We start from the raw sequence: 20,992 nt of genomic DNA, 5'->3' as shown, positions 1-20,992 counted from the left end.
ATGGTAACAAACACTCTCAACTATTTTTATGTAGTCTCTACAAATAAGAAAGAATGCCTTATGTACTGCATGTACCTGTTTTCCCAAGCACAAGCAGCCTAAGAGGACGCTGGTAATCCAAAACTCAGTGGTGGAAGGGCATCAAAATTGCATCCACGATATATACATGCATATATATATATATATATATATATATATATATATATGTATTACATATTACATTAAAAAAATCAAACGTAAGGGAAAAATTGTGTAAAGAAAAATTATGTAAAGATCAAAGGCTAATGGTTGGCCTGTTAAAGGGGTACTACCTCCAGTCCTGAACAAGCTCTTGTTCTTGTTTGTGATGAACACAATAAATATAAAAAAAAAATATTAATAGCAATAATAGTACATTCTCATATTTTGGGGGCAGGGCAGGTAAAGCTTGTCCAGAGTGCTGAATATGGTAGATCTTAGGTTTTCATTTTATGTCTTTTAAATCCAATAAAATAACCTCGCTGCCTCCTCTGAATATCATTTAAGTATAGTCTGAATTAATAAAATAATTATTTGGTTGAACTGTTAATATCTGAAAATCACTCAAAATGTTTTTTTACATGGGGTGTTGGTGGCTTAGTGGTATAGCAGGCACCCCATATACAAGGCTGTTGCTGCAGCGGCACAGGTTCGAGTCCAGCCTGTGGCCCTTTGCTGCATGTCATCCCCTCTCTCTCTCCCCCATTCACACTTAACTGTCCTGTCCATTAAAGGCAAAAAATGCCCCAAAAAATATCTTTTAAAAAAAATGCTTTTTACACAACAGCAGTTGTCATGTGGCATCACTCAAATCAAAGTGTGGCTCAGTGGTCTGAGTTTCAGACTGAACTTTATGAAGCTCAGGCTACAGGCCAGAGAGTTTATAGCCCAAATCTAAATATAGGTGCTGTGTCACAGCTCAGTGGGCCCCATTGATGCAAGAAATATAAAAACAGCCTTGTCTGCTGGACACCACACCCAGACTTGTTAGCAGGTTACACCCACCTCTGTGGATGTTGACATCATGGCTCTTACAGTAAAATCACTCAACCCGTCCAAATAAGGAGATTTATGGCTGCCAGCACGACTTTTCACTGTGTTTTGGTCAACACAAGTTTGTTGTTGGTGTTACAGTTTTGTTATCTGCTTTTTCTAGTTGACATTAGTGTTTTCTACTGCACACACCTGTTCTTTGTCCTATAGACCTTTGACATATAGACACATGTGAACAAGGAAATGAAAGATTTCAGACTGGGTTAATCAGTGTCCTTCTAATTGTCCTTGCTGGGAGGACTACAGGAAAGGTGTCAGTTTCCTCTGGAAATTCTACATCTTTGAAGTGTGAAAAAATAATCTGAAGCATCTAGGTTAAACAATAAACACATCTTCCATATTTGCCAAAAATGTTACACCAAAGGTCTCATATCTTCCCTCAGCACAACTATCGCTTGTATTTTTCCTTGAATAAAGCTGTGGTCTGTCTGTGACACTCTATTATGATTTTATTTTATCTTGTTTTTATGGTGTCTTATCTCCTGTATTGTCAGTAGGTTAAAGTAGTCCTATAAAATGTTATGGGTGTTTTGTATTTTCTAAGTAGTGGTATTTGATGTAAATTATTCCGTTTTTTTCTGTAAATGTTTCCTTGCCAGCGGTAGCAATTAAAAACCAGTAATTTGTTTCTTTTGATCACAATATGACCTTTTATTGACCTTTGATACCCTCTTGTAGTTCATAAGGTTATTCAGTGTTAAGAAATGTATTATTTTCTGTGTAATCTGTGTAATATTATCCTTAAAAAAGTATAATAATATCAGTTCTTTTAGTGAGGGTTTCCTCTAAGCATAAGCAATAAAATTATGTAACCAATATTACAACTACTGGAGCTACAGTACTGTCTTTCATAGCTGCAAATGCTTGCTAGCCAAATGAACCTGCGTCCTGAAACACAACCCTTGCTGGGCGGATCAGATCCTCTCATTGGCTGACAAACATGTCACTCCCACGTACATTGCGCATGTGATTGGCCATTTGAAACCACAGTTCCCTTTTCTCATCACTGATTGGTTCTCTCCAACATCAATCAAATGCTACGCCGTTGCGTCGCCGGAGCGTCTGATGTGCCCGACGGTCCCAGGAAGCAGCGGTGCTTATTTCATATTTTATAGCGATTTAGACGGAGGAAGCGTTGAATTTCGAGGTCAGGGTGTACAAATGAAGAAAGTAAAATAATTTCAAATTATTTTAGGTTAGCTTGCTGGCGACGTCAGGGGACTTTTGTTATGATTTGGCGTTGATATCGACGATGTTTACGGTGCTGCCTTATAAGTTCCTCTAAAGGGTGGCCAATAACTGGAGCCTTTAGCCTTCAACTGCCTAAATATTAGGCAGGAAAATACGAAGAAACACATCATATTTCTCTTATATCGTGGGGTGGCGGCAAGCCAATAATTGACTCTGGAGCAGGACACGGAGGTAGGTGATTTTTCCTCACTCAGTGCTCTTTATCTGTATGCTGTCGGATTTTTATTTGTTGCTGTCAACCTGCCAGACAGAGACGCAAAGGCAATGTAACGGATACACAGCTAGCTAACACATCACAACAACTAACTGACCCAATGTTTGTTTTAAGTAACCACATATTATTTAAACTTAATGGCATATATATATATATAATATAAAATATTAACCAGTATCCAGTATGACCCATTATATGAGTGGCAGCAGTGCCAGCTAAGGTGGCAGATAGAGGTTTGACAGGGTGGCCCCAAAAGTTTCAATTTAAGTGAGTTGTGAATCGTTAGCTTGACAAGACATTAATGTGTTGTGAGCTGGGGTAATGCTCCATGCAGGTACACACCATCTCCGCAGGTGGATGGAGGGTACACCAGCACACTGGATTGAAAGCATGGCAATTACAACAAGATTTAACATGAAAATAAGTTTATTTTAATTTGAAATACACTGACAAAACACAATATATATGCAATTTATTTGAAATTAATGGAGTTCTTGACATGTCTTTCCCATTTGAAGCATTTTCTCAAGTATATATTACTATTGCAAAAAACAAACACTTTGAATAGGGATATATAACAGATTTCCATAAGATAATACTGCATAATGTTGTGGATATTACTAAATAATTGATACACAGCATTAAGTTCCCTTTATTAGAATGTCAAGGTGACTTTTAAAGACAAAAGTGGTTGTTTAGTTTAAAGGGGAGCACCACCTAAATTAGGAATTCCAATGTTATTTCCACGGCATAGCAAAGTTTAATCAATATTTGTGAGCATGAGCTACTCTCTCTCAAAGCTGGAAACCAGAGTCTCAAACTTAAAATGTCATTAAGTCTGGAGCTGCTTCATGGACACGTGATTTTGTGGACCCACAGAATGTTTGTTTTATTTTTGAGCGTTATTCTATTGGAGTGTTTCAGTGCTGAAACAGAAAATGTACCCATATACTCAGAACATTCCCCTGGGTGCTCTCAGTGTCATCTTTTACGTCTTTCGCCATTTATTGTCTATGGAGCAGCTCCAGACTTTACACCCCATGACATCATCACACGTTTGAGCTTTAGCACTCTAGTTTTTGGATTTGAGAGAGTTGTTTATGTTTACTAATATTTTTGGACTGTCTTAGACCATAGCAACAACTTATGAATTTTGAAAACAGGCGTAGTTCCCCTTTACAATCAGAGGAAAGTTCGGGACAATATATTTTTGTTATAGGCGTGTGTGTGTGTGTGTGTGTGTGTTTGTCTGAGAGCCCCATTCCTCTCTCTGGCGTCATGACTGAGCCCTTTCATTCAGGATGGAAACTGTTTCCTGTCCAGTCACTTACAGTACTTGAAGGGTGGAGTGTGTGTTTGTATGGAAATACACACACATACACAGTGCTGGTGAACTGAACCTTTAACAGTTTTAGTAAGATGAGGAAACACATTGCAAGTTTTAAGTGTCATAGTTATATATTATAATTTTGGCCGGCCAGATTTGGCCCGTCCCGTTATAGGCTGCATGCTTGAGTCTTCAAATAGTGAGTCTGCTTTCATAATGCCTTCCTTATAAGTGCCTGAGTGGTGTAGCCTTGTTTGTTTAGCTAGGGGGTGGATCTGGTTCACTTCAAGCCAAACTGAATCCCCTCAGACAGAGCTAAAGGCCCGACATTTTCCACCTAGGTGGAGAACCAAGCAGAAAATCCATCCAGACCCTTGAGTGTATGCATTAATTCCATTGCTCAGTTTCAACTCTGTACAGCAAACTGGCAGACCTGGTGAAAAAAAGCTTGTAAGTTTTGTTTAATGGCTTTACAGTATGTTTTTTTCTAATCTAAACTGTAATACTGATCTTTTAGATATCTGTAGATCTACACAGACAACTGAAAACATAATTTAAGACACTCTAATGGAGGGAACCCAAAGAATAACCACTGTCCAGTCAGTGTTTTGGTTCTATGGCCCACAGCTTTACTGTTTTAGCCCACTCTCTCCACCCACTGTATGCTACCAAATGATGGACGAAGTTAGCAGCTAGCCAGCGGGGCATTTAGCAACTAAAGATCCTAATGTTGTCCACAGGAGCTGGTGGAGACCAAAAACAGGGGTAAAAGTAGAATGAATGTTGAATACTCCTGATACGGCCATAAATTTTGAAATTTTCAGTATCTACTACACTCGCCAAGTTGTGCCACCATGCAGAAGGAAGGATGCATCTACTGCTAACTCACCTAGCACCACTGAGCTAGCTAATTTTACAGCATGCCCGAGAAGGATGCCTTTTATATTTACATCTCGTGCTGTCACGAGCATGAGCCTCTCATCTGTGAGTGGATGCACTCGTCCTCCTGTGCAGTGATACAGTTAGCAAGTGTAGTTTTCTAGATAGAAAATAGTTCCTATATGAAACTGCTCACAACAACATCTGTGGATTGGATTATCTTGAGTAATTTGGTCATAATTTATGGAAAGAGACATTGCTGTTGAGTTTTTCAAATTAAGCATTATCACACGAGAGGGAGTGATGTTGTACTGTATATCGTCACGGCTGTGATTCGGTCACAGGGAGACAATTACAGCTGTGACAATATACAGTACAATGTCACAACCTCGAGTGTGATTTTGCTTTTATACAACAGGTCAACAACAGCTTGAAGAGCAATGCTGAGTAAGGAAATGTTAACAAAAGGTGATGAAATAAATTATTTAAGTATGTTATGTAGCTCCGCGAAAAAAAAACAGTTCCCCCAGTCTGTTTCCAGGCAACGCAGCACACACGTCAGGAACTCACAATCTACTTTGTATTTACATTGATCTGCAACTGTGTAACTTCGCCCAGTTCGGCTGATGAAACGTTGGCAAACCTGGATGTTGGCACGGCCGGATTCAAACACACCTGGAGGTCTGCACAGAACAGTCCTGGCTTTCCTTTTCCTTGTCCTCTTCTGACGACCACTCATAATTTAATTCAAATGCTATAGTGTCAGTTTGCGTCAATGTAGCGAGTGTGACAGCTGGTTAATTAACGGTTGTATTCATATTTATAACACCTGTGAGCGAAGTGATTTTACTGTTACATGTCCCAGTGATGTTCTACTATATATCAGCACTCATGGAATGCCTCTCGTCCAAGCAAATTACTTGGTTGGAAGAAACTGTTGTATATTGTAGTTTTTGGCGCTTTGAGCACCACAAGCTGAGTGCCATCTAGTTCCATTATACTGGAGAGAAGGCAGACATCTCTACAGCTGATATCAAACACTCAGCAGCTCACACCTAAATGATCTAGATTGATAAATAGCATCACAGCCAAGAGGAGAAATATACATGTTTGACTTTGGGGGTGAAATTTCCCTTTAATAAAAGTGGTGTCCGCAGTGTTTGTATCGTCAGTGAAAGTAAAAGCTTTGTGGTTGAACATTGTCAGTTTCAATGATCAACAGAGAAAACTCTCCTGGTTCCTACAGCTACTGAAACACAGCGCTCTATTACTCAGCCCGCTTACACATTGTCCACTAAGCGTCCCCGACAGACTGGGTGACCTAAATTTGCACTTTGGTCGACCAAAAAGAACACAAGTCCACAGACGAATTGTGTGTATGTGTCAAGCTGTTGTGGTAGTTACAGTATGTAAGGTGGTGTCATACCTACATTGTTGATATGCATCTTCTCAGAAATGTAACATTACATAGGGCCAACATGGGCTATGTGAGACCACAGTTAGTGTACTAAGTCTGCTTGTGCTGCCTTGTGTTTGTTGTTTAAGCTGAGCTTTCAGTATCAGGTGAATCTGCACAGGTCTCAGTAACTTAACACCCTTATTACAGTGTTGTCCCTGTTTTCCACCTGACACAAACCCCCAAACCAAGCAGTTTGCAGCGGTGATTCAGTGATTTTTCTCAGAAGTCAGGAAGTGTCTCGTTGTTGTGGGACCATTGGGGGGCGAGACGGGAAAAGGACCGGTGACTAGACGAAACATGGGTCCTATCTCTGGGCTGCAGGGCTGTTTTATCTCTTTGTGAGCTAATCAAGCCCATACATAACTCTCTGATGGCATACTACTGAAATAGTTTCATGATATACACATTCACCCGCTTCCTCTTTCCGTCTATTACATAATATGTTAAAATCTGCTCATGTTGATCACCTACTCTCAGAGAAAAATGAAGCTCCCCCCCTTAGTTCCTACTTTTTTTACCTTGGGGCCTTTTACAACACCATTCATGTTTTGCATTTATTCAAACAACCAGCTATTGCTTGTGGCCTCCACCTCACTAGTACGTTTGTGTTTCTTCTACTCTCTGTGGTTTGCATTCCTCCCACAGGAGGGCTACACATCAAATCCAACATGTCAATATGTGCTCCTCTAGAGAAAGTAGTTCCCAAATTGCCTGGGAGAGAATAACAATTTCGGGCATTAATAAGGACCGAAGCGCTGTTCTTATGTGATGTGACTTCCTTGGCCATCGTTTTATAATTGTTCTTTGTCACTTTGATATTATCAGAGATGTGTAAAGATGAAAAAGGAATGCATACCAGGGGAGATCAGTGGATGTTAGACTGATTAGTCCCTGGAATGAAAACCCTGCAGACCATGAGGTATCCAGCACATGATTCCTGTCCCTCCTCTGGGGTGAAGAGAATGTTTCAGTGCCAGGCATCCAACTCCTGTTAGTCTGTGGTCAAGGCGTCTGTTCCAAATTGATAATACTTGGTTACTTTGTACACTGAAGCGAAAAGAGTGAAGTGTTTTGAATTTGAAAGCCTAAAGGACTTCATAAAAGGGATACTTTGCAGATTTTCAGCCAGGTCTGTGTCACTGCGTGCCTTGACCAGATGATCGGAAACATGTCATGTTTTGTGCAATTGTTGACACATTTTGCATCATCCAGCAGATTTTGGCTGGGAGACAGCCAGACACTGTTCATCTGCACACTTTCCCCATACCACGGTGACACAGTCCTGGTTGAAAATCGGCAAAGTATCTCTTTAATATTATATTTAAAGGGACACTTAATGGTTTTTATACATAAAGATCAGTTCATTTGTTTTACGTAGAACTACTGTCCTGTGAAAGCAGTTTCATGAAAGGTGTACTGTGTCAGTTGATGTGTGTAAACAGTATTGTCACGCAAAAGTGAAAGTGAACATCAACCACAGGTTTGTCCACTTTGTCACCTCGCTATATTTGCATTGGTTTTTGGTGCTGTATTCATGATTTTTGTAGCTTCCTTTTGGATGCCTGCTGCTTACAGTCTGGCTTTTGGTCACTACCTTTTTTAAAAGCTTGACCTCAAGTGCGTGCTGTGCCCAGGGATGTCCCAAACACACCATAAGGAGTCTCTGCAGATAAACAGACTGCCACACACTCTTATGGGTCATAAATGATAATGATGATGAAAATAATGCTGATGATGTCACTCAAGTTTGAAAGACATGGGTATATGCCAGGAATGGAGGGTCTAGTGAAAGACGCTATCAAATTGCATTATGGGGGAAATGTAGGATTCAAAGTTCTGGAGTTTGACACACTCTCTAGGTAATTAAAGTCAGGATATCTTTGCCTTTGCTGTTTCGATTTTGACCATTATTTTTTAAATGTGTTGTTGCACTAATGATTCGATTACTGAGCCTGTGTGCTTTAAGTCCTCAAGGTGAAACTCCTCTCTGGAAGGTAAAACTATTTTATAAAGCACTAAGCTGATGGTAAAACAGACACTAAACACATGAGTGGAGGCAGTGTCATGCACAGGCTGATGTTGTTTGGTTCAATTATGTTGTCTTACAGGATAGTATGGCCATGACGGGAGGGACTGCAGCTGCCCTTCCCATGAGCAACCACACTCGAGAGAGGGTGACTGTGGCCAAGCTGACATTGGAGAACTTCTACAGTACTCTGCTCACCCAGCACGAGGAGCGAGAGATGAGGTAAAACTGCTCCTGTGGTTGTATAGCTTACGGTACCTGTTAATATGAGACCACCAGCTTTTTCTTGACACAAGTGTAAAGAAGCACACTGGTCCCATTGCATCTGTTACTGTTTATCAGTATATTCCAAGCCATATTGTTCCCTCATGTTCGCCTTGAACGACCTTTACCACACTGCACGAGCTGGTTACCTCAGTTACTCTCTTTGAGTGAATGTAGTTGTTGTTTAAGGCATTAAGTGTCAGTCCATTTGCTGTAAAGAAAACAACGCCATCTCAGGTATCAAAGGGCGTCTCGTAATCTACCCCTAGTTGTTCTCACATTACTTGAGAACTGATCTCTAGTCCAGGTAACATGGATTGTAAAAGACAGCTGGCCCAACATAAACTGACAAGGGATTTAATTTCAAGATCTGACCAGTTTTAGGTGATCTAATCCCTCCTTGTATGTTTACGCTCCAAAATCGTACATAAAGAAAATAGGAGTACAAAGCGTTAGATGTATTCTCACACTTAGTTTGTCTTTTAAAAGCACAATATTTTAATTGTATGTAGTACGTTGTATTGTTCATAGGCAGAAGAAGCTGGAGAAGGCCATGGACGAAGAGGGTTTGCCAGACGAGGAGGTACAGTATGCTTTGTGTTGTCGTTTACAGATTTCAACACATGGCATTAAAAGATTTTCCTTTTAAACGTCTTCAGATGACTCACTGTCGATCTGTCTGTGTTTTGCAGAAGGTAATGCGCCGCTCGCAGCATGCCCGTAAGGAGACTGAATTTTTACGACTCAAGAGGACGCGACTTGGCCTTGATGACTTTGAGTCCCTGAAAGTTATTGGACGAGGTGCTTTTGGAGAGGTATTCTGTTAACTGTTGCTTTACTATGTATGTATTATACTTTCAATGCTGCATATGTACACATTCCTTATGTATTTAACTGTGGCATCGTCTCCTTCAGGTCCGTTTGGTGCAGAAAAAAGACACAGGGCACATTTACGCCATGAAGATCTTGAGGAAAGCAGACATGCTGGAGAAAGAGCAGGTAAAGCATTTGTTAAGCATCGTAGTACTCGAGGATGTTGAAGCTGCTGCATGCTGCATTCGTGTACTGTCACAGTCTTACCTTGTCCAATGTCTCCTTGCAGGTTGCTCATATCCGGGCAGAGAGGGATATTCTGGTGGAGGCAGACGGTGCCTGGGTGGTCAAGATGTTTTACAGCTTCCAGGACAAGAGGAACCTCTACCTCATCATGGAGTTCCTGCCTGGAGGTGTGCACTGATAACTTCACATAGATTTGTTTGACCTTACATCTGAGGTTATCTGCTGTTTGTGTGTTCACTCTTAGTGTTTCCTCTAGATTGCACGATTAAATACTCACACCAGATTCTATTCTTATATTTAAGCTCTTATTTGATAAGGAAATACTTCACTTTTAAAGTTGGCTTGTCTGTCACTCCCATTGTTTCTTCCTTAAGTTTCCCAGTGGTATGTTAAATGCATGCCAAATTAATCAGAGCAGACAAGGTCAGATTGCTTCCTAACCAAACTTAACGGACAACAATGAGGGCAAAACAGCATCAGCGATCTTTTTCAACCAAATATTTTCTGGTCTAGCTGAGATAAAAGCACAAACACAATGAATCTGTCAGCAACACGTACAGTGTTATCTTTACTTCACCTGCTCAAATGACTTTAGCAGTCAAGATAACAGATACTTGATTGTCCTGGTGTTATTACAGCTATGTGAACTATCCAAAGACAGTTGCTTCATTCAAGGACTCACAGTGGTGCGCCGCTGCAGTTCACAGCGGTGCTACAGTGTAGAATGAACATAGAGGAAACACTGGAAAAGATTTTTTCATATAACTACAGTCAGAAACACTGACTGTGAGTGATTAAAACACAGATTTGTTGAACTGGATACAGGATGAGTCACTATTCTGTGACATGCAGAACAAGAGCAAGAAAGACAGACAGGTGTGTTTGCACTATCATTCTGACCTCTGACCTTGTTTACAGGTGACATGATGACCCTGCTGATGAAAAAGGATACTCTGTCTGAAGAGGCCACTCAATTCTACATTGCAGAGACGGTTCTGGCCATCGACTCCATCCACCAGCTAGGCTTCATCCACAGAGACATCAAACCAGACAACCTGCTGTTGGACTCCAGGGTGAGACTCACTGACGGACATTTCCAGACTGTCAGTAAAAGCATAAAGCCTGGTGCACGTATGCATGGTGACTCTCTGCAGATGACTCATTAAATGTGTATTTGTTCACAGGGACATGTGAAGCTGTCAGATTTTGGTCTGTGTACGGGATTGAAGAAGGCTCATCGCACAGAATTTTACAGGAACCTGACGCACAACCCGCCCAGTGATTTCTGTAAGTTCAGAATCTGATGATCACAAGGAAAAGCCACATCAGTGTGCACTATAATAAGTGACAACTTCCACCAAAATATATTTTCAGAGAGACACTGCTGTTAGTGCAAAATAATTTCTGTAACTGTTCAAGTAATCACCTGCTCCTCTTCTCTCTTTACACTCCTGCAAATTGCAGCCTTTCAAAATATGAACTCCAAAAGGAAAGCAGAAACCTGGAAGAAGAACCGGAGACAGCTGGTAAGGCTTTGACATTTTACTGTCTCACCTTTAAGCTGGCAGTGGAGGAAGTAACAGCACCAAAATGACGTCTGAGGGAGAGTTAGCAGAATAGGACCACAGATGAGATGAGTGTGACAACTGATGGCATATTATGCGTGTGACAAGCCCCTGGGAGATTTAAAAAGTAGCTGATAGCACTTAGCTGCTAACTCAAAGACAGATAACAGCAGCCGAGAATGTCTGTAAATTGGGAAAACAATGAGGTCCGGGAGGTTCTTACCCTCCGAGCAGAGAGCAAGATGAACCTCCATCTAACAGGGACGGTAAATGATTGTTACTACCATGTCAGTGCCATTATTATTGTTTATAAAGTGCTGCTGATACGTGAACACATGATTTTTTTCACCATGGGTCCCAGCAAACTCTGCAGCAGGACCCTATTGACCTGAATGAAGCATGTTTGCTGGGTTGAACTGAATATTTTCAATATATATTCCAACCCAGAGCTCTCAACTTCTGTTTCTCTGTGTGACTTTCAGGCTTATTCTACTGTGGGAACGCCAGACTACATTGCTCCTGAAGTCTTCATGCAGACGGGGTACAACAAGCTGTGTGACTGGTGGTCTCTGGGCGTCATCATGTATGAAATGCTCATCGGTAAGCATGCGTTTGTCTGTATGTGAGACAGACACAGAGAGGTTAATGAAACACATTTGTAAAATGAAGTGTCTCAGTGTGAGGTACATTTACAAATGTTGAAAATGATGTTGGCTGTGTTCAGGTTACCCACCTTTCTGCTCCGAGACACCACAGGAGACATACAGGAAGGTGATGAACTGGAAGGAAACACTTGTCTTCCCACCTGAAGTCCCCATCTCAGAGAGGGCCAAAGACTTGATATTAAAGTATGTAAAGATTATTTTTTATTGTTTAAGTTTCCCCTTTTACAAACTCCCATAAAGGCTACTACTAAATATGTTGATGTGGACAGTGAATACTTGTCCAAACCCTGTGTATATAAAGGTCTGTTGGATAGTTAGATTATCAGTTTGCTGTTTGTGTGTTTCAGGTATTGCACTGATGCTGAGAACAGGGTTGGAGCAGTGAGTGTGGAAGAGATCAAGAGTCATCAGTTTTTTGAGTCAGTGGACTGGGAGCACATCAGGTACATGAACACAAAACCCTGTTCAGACATAAATGTGGCAGTTTGACATGAAGGTCTCATGTCTGAATATCTGAATATCCCCCTGAGTCACTTTTACCTGTTTAATGCCTGCCATACACTAGAAGACTTTTGTGAGTGAGTTTTTAGTCCGACACCATAAGATTTTGCAAAGACTCGCAGGGTCTCTATTAGCAAGACTACAACTAGATTCCTGTTGAAATTGTTTCCCATCCTGCTCCTGGTGGAAAATATTACACCAAACGTCGTTTAAGAAATATGACATATTAACAATTCCTTACCTTTCCGACTGTGGGAATGAGAAGCGAACGGTTTCAAAAATTAACGTCTCTCACTAAAATAAGTGCAGGTTGGTGGATTAGATACACACCCAATTAAACACCAACTCTTGTTCACTCCACAACTCCACCAGTTTCTCCTCCTTTTCCACAGCACAAGAGAACTGAGACTTGTTCACCTTCTTTCGCACTCTGCCCCCTGCGGCTCAGAGGGTAGAGTGAGTTCTTGACTCCTCCACTGCAGCTCCTCCAGTCCACATGTCAAAGTATCCTTGAGCAATATACTGAAAATTGCTCTTGATTGCTGTTCCATCGGTGTGGGAGTGTGTTAAAAACTGAGTAGCAGGTGGCACCTTGTATGGTAGCCTCGGCCACCAGGGTATGAATGTGTGTGTAAAAAGCGCTTTAAGTGGTTGGTAGACTGGAAAGGTGCTATACAAGTGCAGTCCATTAACCATTCCCCAGAGACTCCTCCATGTTTACTGTCTACCCTGTTCGATGCTTCCTGTTAGGTGCCAGACAGAGTGCAGCTATTGGTTGCTGACCATGTTCACATCTTGAAACGTCACCAAAAGTTGGATGTTGTTAAGTTGAAACCGCAGCAGTTAACACAAATTCAACCAATCCCCATGAGTTCTTTGCGACCTTGCAATTTTGTCCAGTCGTTGTAGTTTTGTCGGTGTGAGTTTGTTGGGATCATTTAATGGCTTGGCGGCAGATGTTAGCCACTGCTGCCATGTTAGCTTGTGCTAACAGGGCAGAGAGAACTCATCACTAGCCAGTGCTGCCTGCCTTCCCACCATCACAAATAGATTCTAGTTGTGTGGGAAACACTGACTCCAACTTAGCTTTATGACCACCTTACACCTTACACAAACAAGATCAAGGGAGCCACAACTCGAGCAAAACTATCATGATTTTATTCCAACACTGAAAATTTGTCTGCAACAGATAAATCACTTGAAGAGTCATGTGGGGTAAAGCTGGCACAAGTAGGTTAGACTCTTAACATTTACGCAACAGCTCAGTGCAATGCTGTTAGATGAATGTCAAGGCTACAGCAGGCCGAGCACAACATTTATGTCACTGACGCCTACAGTATGCCTGAATCACATGGATGAAGCCCGCACTGTTACATATTCTATGTCAGGAAAGGGTTCTTCTTGCATTAAAGGTAACGCTGCTTATGCACCAAGCAGTTTCAGAAAAATGACATTCTTGATCTAAAATGGAAAGGAGCCCACGTTGAGGATTTACTGCTTCTAATTTCTGTGATCTTTCAACCATCCATGATTGTCTCCGTCTTGCCTCCACAGGGAGCGGCCAGCAGCCATCTCCATTGAAATCAAGAGTATTGACGACACCTCAAACTTTGACGACTTCCCTGAATCAGACATCCTTCAGCCAGGTTTGTCTTTATCAGATATTCTGCTTGGCGCACTGCAGGAAAATCCCTTATTTGGAAACATTAGCCTTGGGTCAGATTCAGACAGATCATGACGACGAATGAGTCATGGCAGATGATTCAAAAATAGATTCTCAACAATGCTGATGACTCTATTGTTATTCTAATGGCCTTAAAGGGGCCTTCACATTTACACTGTTTAATCTATTGTGCCCTCAAGTGGCACAATAATAACACCTCCCTTTGATATGTGATTTTGTGTTTATTTACAGCCAATGCAACGGAGCCAGACTTCAAATCGAAGGACTGGGTGTTCCTCAACTACACATACAAACGCTTTGAGGGTCTGACCCAGCGAGGCACCATCCCCACATACATGAAGGCAGGGAAGGCCTGACATGCCGAGATGGGGAGATGGCGTTGTGGAGAAAAAAACAGACGTTTACGGACACAGGGTCGGGCCGTGGAGCCCCGCTGGTGCTGAAGGCTGCGCTGTCAGCCTCTCAGTATAAATTTAACCCTCATCACAAGTTATTTAGGTCTGCTCGGCCGCTGCAAGAACACCAAGAGCTCGGAAATTAAGGAGCGTTACCGCATTACCTCGGTTGTTTATATCGTATACACGTGCCGTCTTTAGCCATAGCTCTCAGGCCAGCTCACTAACTAGGACACTAAATCAGCATATCTGCATGTTCAGCGGCATACTGCTTCTGGAGAGGATTTTTTTTACTGCCGTGGGAATGAGGATCGAGTACAAATCACTGCTTCGACATCTTCACAGCGATAGTTTCTACACTGGCGGCTAAATTAGCTCTGCTGCAAACATAGTTTATAATACTGAAGACAAGCTCTATACACTGTAGACAACTCTGAAAGATTACTGAGTAAGAACTGGTACCCCTCAGTCGTTCTCGTCCATACTGTTATAGCCTGTTTGTGGATTTTAAAGGAAGGTTCCAGCATGATTTCTATTGTTTTGGCTCACTTTCTGCTTTGTATTTGAAGGGATACTTTACCCCCAAATGACCTTTTGTATATCAGTTAATCACCATGTGTTATGTTGAATTTGTGTAGAAAACTTTGTTTTTCTTGCATGCCAACACTCTGAATGAAGAATCCAAAACCATAGAAGATTCTTGGTGAATTGAAGTCATAGGGGTCCATGTTTAACAACCAAAAAACTATATCTGAACATCTGCTTACAAACTCTCAGACAACTCGTGCAGTGTAATCCAAGTCTCATGTATCTGTTGTATGCTCAGTACTTCTTAAACAAACTGCCCTTTCCAATGGGGGACTGAATTCAATGTAGCACAGGGTGAGTAATTGATATACAAATGGTAATTTGGGGGGGGATGAGGCATTCCTTTAAGAGCTACTCCCACTGACAAAGATAGCATCCATTTAAATTTACAAAGTGAGGAAAATCTGTAATGCATTTTTAAACTGGAACCTGGTGCAACCTCAACATCAGCTTTTCTTTATATCAGAGGAGACAGCTACTGAAGATCATAGTGGTACTTGTTAGCAAAATGCTAGTTAGCAAAATGCTAGTGGAGCTTAGTTGTTATCAAACTTGTCTGAGACAGTTGTAGGTACTCTATGTTTAGCATGCTAGCAGCATAGCTACCACTGTTGGATGGATTGTGTGATGACATTTGGCATACGCTTTCATGTCCCTTTGGTGATCCCTTACCTTAACGTCTAGCACCATCGTCACATCAAATCTCTCCGTCAGATGCTTTTGTTTCTGACCAGATATTTCTAAAACTAATGACGTTCCCATCAGCATCAGCTGTACAAGTGCTAATTAGCATGCTACCATGCTAAACTAAGATGGGGGACATGTTAACATGTTGTCTGTGGATGTTAGTATGCTGATGTTAGCATTTAGCTCAATACATCTGGGAATTCTTTAGGTGTAAACGTTTTTTTTTTTGTTTGTTTTTTTAATCGTAATCACAGTATGATTATTTTTTGCCTGTGATGGAGGAGATTGAATTGAACATGTCTTTCTAGTAACATTAGCATCAAACAGATAGAAAATATAAAACAAAAGAGCAAAAACCCAGATCATGCTGGAATCCTCCTTTAACCCTCCTGGTGGTGGTAAACACAGTGCGACTTTGTGTCAGCCCTGCGGGACATCTCTTCCTGTGGCACTGCCTCAGCGCTGTTGCTTTTCTCACAGAGGAACAACTTGTTGCCAGGAAACGTGTGAATGCAGTTTGCCCTGTGCTTGACATCCGTTACTGTGGAGTGTTGCCCATTCACACGTAAGCCAAACAAAGTGCAGAGTGTGCCACTTCCTTCAGAGCCCCTCGTGTGGTTCAGATCAGTGCCACAGTAATTGATCATTTCCCCCTGATTTTAATTCTAGCGAGCCCAGGGGCCAATCGCTTCCTTATTAGGTGGACGAAACATGCAAAGTGCCTTTAAATAGCTGAGAAATATTTAACCGGATATTCTACGGATGTTATCAGAGACTAAACAGAAGGTATTGATTACTATTAGATATAATAAAACTGTTTGAAGAAGGGAAAAAAGTCTGTCTCTTAAAGTAAATGGAAAGCTCTGATGTGTCGGTTATATTTAGTGTGTCTGCAGAGTGATAAAACACTTGACGTGATAAAGGTGATAAAACAGAAACAAAGGCAGAATAGAAAAATTGCAGGTTTTTATAGGTTAGATAATTAAACCAGGGGCTCATAAAAACAGAATGCGCCAAGGCAAACACAATGAACAAAGTGTCGTTGTTTGTCAAGTTAAGATTAAACTAAAATAGAAACTAAATAAGAGTAGATCAACACGGTGGATATCTTAGACACGTGTAAGGTTTTTGTCTGTCTCATTTTAATTCAAGTATCCACTGGATGTATTTAATGTTATTTTCCCCCCTCGATCTTAGAAGCTAATGTCCTGTCTTTTTCAACAAAACCAACCATGTAACCAACATGTCTGCTCAGAGTTGTGACTAGACACAGCGCTAAACATAGTTACCAAAGAACTCTGATCATCACACATCGTGATCTGAACACATATTCAGATGTAGCTGTCGCTTATCTGCACTTAACTGAAAACTACCTTTAAAAAAAACAACAACAAAAAAAAAAACACCTTTCCAAGAGAGCTAAACTTGGCTAAGGAATAATTTGCCATTTTTATTTCTAGAAAACGAGTGAGCAGAGACAGATGTTTCTCAGTTAGCACATCTGTTAAGTGTCAAAACACAAGCTATAAATGTACACACAGGCACAGGACATATACCGAGGACTCTTACCATGTTGAACTCAAGTTCAGCTGTAGCCATCACAGGAATCCCATATTAAACTGTGTGTGGTGCTATTTCTGAGGAATTGATAGGGAACGTTTGTGGTCTTGCAGTTTGATGAAGTAGATTGGTGTATGATGATACACCTGTACCAGTGTGTCTTCTTATATTTTATCTGTTTAAACTGGAATTCATCCAGTTAGTCCTGTTAGGCCAAGAGCGCACCGTAAGGACTTGGAGTTGCATTACATAAGCAATGTGCAAGGGTTGTATATTTCTGCATTATTTATTATTTTTCATGTGTGTTGATAGATGAGATGTTGTGCTGATATTCTGTATATTTAAATCGGATGATTTTCATATCAATTGGTTTCCCTAACATTTTAAAGGGGCACTCCAGTGATTGTAGAATTGCATCCATAGAAATAGAATGAGAGTAGAATGGACATTCAAATCGTCAGAGAGGCAGCCATGTTTATGTGTACTAATGTCATTGCAAGTGTTGTAGTGGGCCAACTTTTGTATATACTACCATATAAACAAACCAACTTGCGGCTAGTCATGCACTCACTGAGGTGAGGTTTTGCCGTTATACCGAACGAGTAGTGGAGAATTACTTTTTTAAATTAGCAGTCCGTTCATTTTAAAATATTACTGTAACTGCTATTTCCATGTTTCTTTTGTTTGTTGAAACATTATGTAATATTACTGAGACTGAGGGGATAAACAGCATGCATATGAGCATATTTTTTACATCTAAAGCCCCGATCATACAGAAAACATTTTAGCAGCTGGAGGTGCCTTTTTGTTATTGGTTTTATTAAGAATGAAGCTTTTTACTCAGCCGTTTTTGCATTGCTCCTGCACTCAAGGCGCCTTGCGTTTTGTGGAGCGCTCTGAACTCCTCGAGTTGAAAAAACTCAGAGTGGAAAAGCACTCCACATCATTTCTTTTTCATCATCTTTTTTCCCATTGTCCAATCAGATGATTTGAGAGGCGGGCCTTCTGTGGTGCACAGGACAGCATGTTTACAGTTAGTAAACAATGGAGGAGAAACTGGTGGTAGTGGTTGCTAGATACCCAGAGCTACGGCCCAACGATAGACAGCAGGTTGTCAAACTGCCTCCAAGTCATCCTAAAATATGTCTGGAAACTGCCATCGCCAATGCGAAGCTCCTGGACCAACTGGTGGTACTCCCCGTGATCCACCCTCTTTTTCAGGGTCTCATGTACCCACACAGATCTCAGAAAAACAAACAGTAGATTGATTACATGGGAAGGTTAGGGTAAGGACGCGATGGGGTAAAAAGATGCAGCAATTTAAAAAAAAAAAAAAAAAAAAAGTGATGCGCCTGGCATTTTGCAACTTGCAAAATGCTTTCTGTGTGATTGGGGCCTAACTCAGTGACTTAAAGATTCATTTTGACTAACCCAGAGCTGGTGATTGTTAAAACAGTAGACTAACTTAACTAGACGACTAACAAAATTAGCTGAGATGGTTTTATGTTGTTTTTGTCGAGTGTGTTTTTAACCATGAGTAAACAAAGAAATTAAGCTAACATAAGTTAGGAAGATGAAAGAAAGAAACTTGGATTGGTTTGTAGTTGCATTTTTCTTTTCATAAGGAAAAGACCCCACTGACATGTTGTCACCGTATAAACAATTGCCATTTTATTTTATACTAGTCCAGTGGCCACAGGAAACAGCTCAATGTCCATTCTATTCATTCTATTTCTATGACCACACCTCTGTAAAGCTAGGGACAAATTTTTAAAAAATGGTTACAATTGTTGCAGCAGAGGCTGAGATATCTTTACCCTTAGTCCCTTGTATGGTCAAAGTTAAAAAAAAAACAAAACAGTTTGTCCTACACTTCCCATAATGCAACTTGATAGCAGCTTTGATCATTCTCCTCCTGTCTTGTATAAATGCCTGTCTTTCAAACATGCCCCATTTGTGATGCAGCCTTTATAAATTGGTAGTCTCTCAAAGCAGAGGTAACCGTTATGACATCATCGTGACATCATCAGGGTAATTTCAGTGACATTTGAGATCTTGGTGTGAAAAAACAATGGAGTGCCCCTTTAATTACAAACAGAAGATGTCCTAAAACATACATGTGTAGTCTCATATCACACAGACAACCCTGATTGGCCAGTATTTCGCCCATACTAAAAATCAAAATGTGTGATTCTAACTCAAATGTCATCAAAGCTAAGACCAGTGTGCAAGAAGATGTGGTCCTACTGGAGGACAGTAGCAGGACAGATGCATGATGGGGGATTTTGTTGATGGCTACCGCTGCATATTCCCAGTCGTGTCTCATCACCTGAACACACCGACACAATCTGGACAAAGCCAAACTGCTGTATTCAGGGCGTCCTGTCTCACAGCCAAACAGTTAGGATTGTTTATGAGCAATGAGTGTGTGTGTGTGTGTGTGTGTGTGTGTGTGTGTGTGTGTGTGTGTGTGTGTGTGTGTGTGTGACTACTAGGGGAAAAAAGTGACATTTTCATTAAGTAGATCCTCAGTGCTTTTTGTTGTGAGGTGATGTGTGACCTTGTTCAATGTCAAACTCATTTTCTGTGTTGTAATAGAGAAATTATTACAGTTTTTTGTTGGTAGATGCACAGGAGATGAAAAAAGGAGGGTAAATACTGTATTTGGGATCCATACAATTCTATATACTATGTCCAGGATGACTTGAAATCCATTACTGTGTCACTTTATGGAAAGGGAGCTAAATTATTGTAACTTTATTTCTCTGCGAGGTTGAGACAAGTTCAGGAAATGTTTTACTTTGATCACCAGTTAAGCTAGACAATTCATTTCTGACGGACCAAATCAGCTTATAGACCCACCCTTTGTGTTGTCTGATCAGTGTCACATTATATTTCGGAGAATAGAGGAGACTCTCCCCTAACTTGGAGAGTAGGGAAATGTTAATTTATCCTTTTAAAAAGCAGTTGACTGAAACGTAAGGGATAAACGCAGATGAAAGGCTCATTCACATCTTCAGTCTAGCTTTAGATGTAAGTGGTCTCTGCCTTGGAAACCTCAGCGCCCTGTTCCTAAGCTAATAATATGTAATTTCCCCCCCGTTAAAGCAAGAATTCAGTCTGGAGATTCACTTGTAAAAGGTTTCAAACCCACCCTCCACAGGCCAGGACTATGTTGTGAGGTTTTTGTGTAATGCTGTGTACATGTTGTTGTAGACACTTGAAGGAAACTGTCTGTGGAGTGAAGGAGGAAGCGCTCATTAATATATTCATTCACGTTGATGAGTTTTTATGTTGACAAAATGCTTAAAATAATAAAATTAAACACTTAAAGTCTGAAGCTTTCCTATTTGTTGGGGGGGGGGGGGGGGAGCAGGTGGCTCTAACTGAATAATTCTCTAAATGAAGAGCACATGGCCCATAAACACACAGAGTGCAGAGGCCTGGGGAAAGCTCTTAGGTCTTATAAAACATCTTGAAAATGTTAATTCGACAGTCTTTTACAGCAGGGTTGTTAGCACAAGCCATTCAGTCCCAAACTGACTAAAACAATGTGGTTTTATTGTGAAATATAACCTGGAGCCACTCAGTTAGCAAGGAGTTAGAGAGTGGATATCTGAACTATGGCATCCAGAAGCAGTTAAAGTATTACTTTAGCTCACTGTATTTTAAATGACGGACGGACGGACGGACGGACGTGGTGCAAAAAAAGGGGAGGCAAGTCAAGAGGGGTGAACAAATTAAGATGGGTGTATTTCGTATTTCCAGCAGATTTTTTAAGAAAACATGGAGGCATA

The 20,992-nt window shown here is 40.9% G+C and overlaps 1 protein-coding gene across 2 annotated transcripts; it reads left to right on the top strand.

The window, feature by feature from the left end:
• Positions 1-2,126: 2,126 nt before the first annotated feature.
• LOC125882730 (serine/threonine-protein kinase 38-like) lies at positions 2,127-19,676 on the top strand. Of its 2 annotated transcripts, XM_049566577.1 has the most exons (14): positions 2,127-2,493; positions 8,310-8,449; positions 9,023-9,074; positions 9,184-9,306; positions 9,407-9,490; positions 9,594-9,717; positions 10,469-10,623; positions 10,735-10,837; positions 11,015-11,076; positions 11,598-11,715; positions 11,840-11,963; positions 12,128-12,223; positions 13,836-13,927; positions 14,197-19,676. In XM_049566577.1, the coding sequence occupies exons 2-14, from the start codon at positions 8,316-8,318 to the stop codon at positions 14,319-14,321; spliced, it is 1,392 nt and encodes a 463-aa protein (XP_049422534.1). In that variant the 5' UTR covers positions 2,127-2,493; positions 8,310-8,315; the 3' UTR covers positions 14,322-19,676. The 2 variants fall into 2 exon arrangements, with proteins under 2 accessions (XP_049422534.1, XP_049422535.1); XM_049566578.1 differs by lacking the exon at positions 2,127-2,493 and having other exon boundaries at positions 8,315-8,449; positions 9,004-9,074.
• The last annotated feature ends 1,316 nt before the right edge of the window (positions 19,677-20,992 follow it).

The sequence above is a fragment of the Epinephelus fuscoguttatus genome, linkage group LG22 (genome assembly GCF_011397635.1).
Source record: "Epinephelus fuscoguttatus linkage group LG22, E.fuscoguttatus.final_Chr_v1".
Classification (NCBI taxonomy): Eukaryota; Metazoa; Chordata; class Actinopteri; order Perciformes; family Serranidae; genus Epinephelus; species Epinephelus fuscoguttatus.
Note: the sequence above shows the minus strand (reverse complement) of the source record. Positions and strands in the feature narration are given on the sequence as shown.

Bases quoted from the DNA above. Each gene is read 5' to 3' on its own strand.
- LOC125882730 (XM_049566577.1), top strand. From the start codon at position 8,316: ATGGCCATGACGGGAGGGACTGCAGCTGCCCTTCCCATGAGCAACCAC. The intron at 9,718-10,468 runs GTGTGCACTGAT...CCTTGTTTACAG, and splicing joins CATGGAGTTCCTGCCTGGAG to GTGACATGATGACCCTGCTG. The intron at 11,077-11,597 runs GTAAGGCTTTGA...TGTGACTTTCAG, and splicing joins AGAAGAACCGGAGACAGCTG to GCTTATTCTACTGTGGGAAC.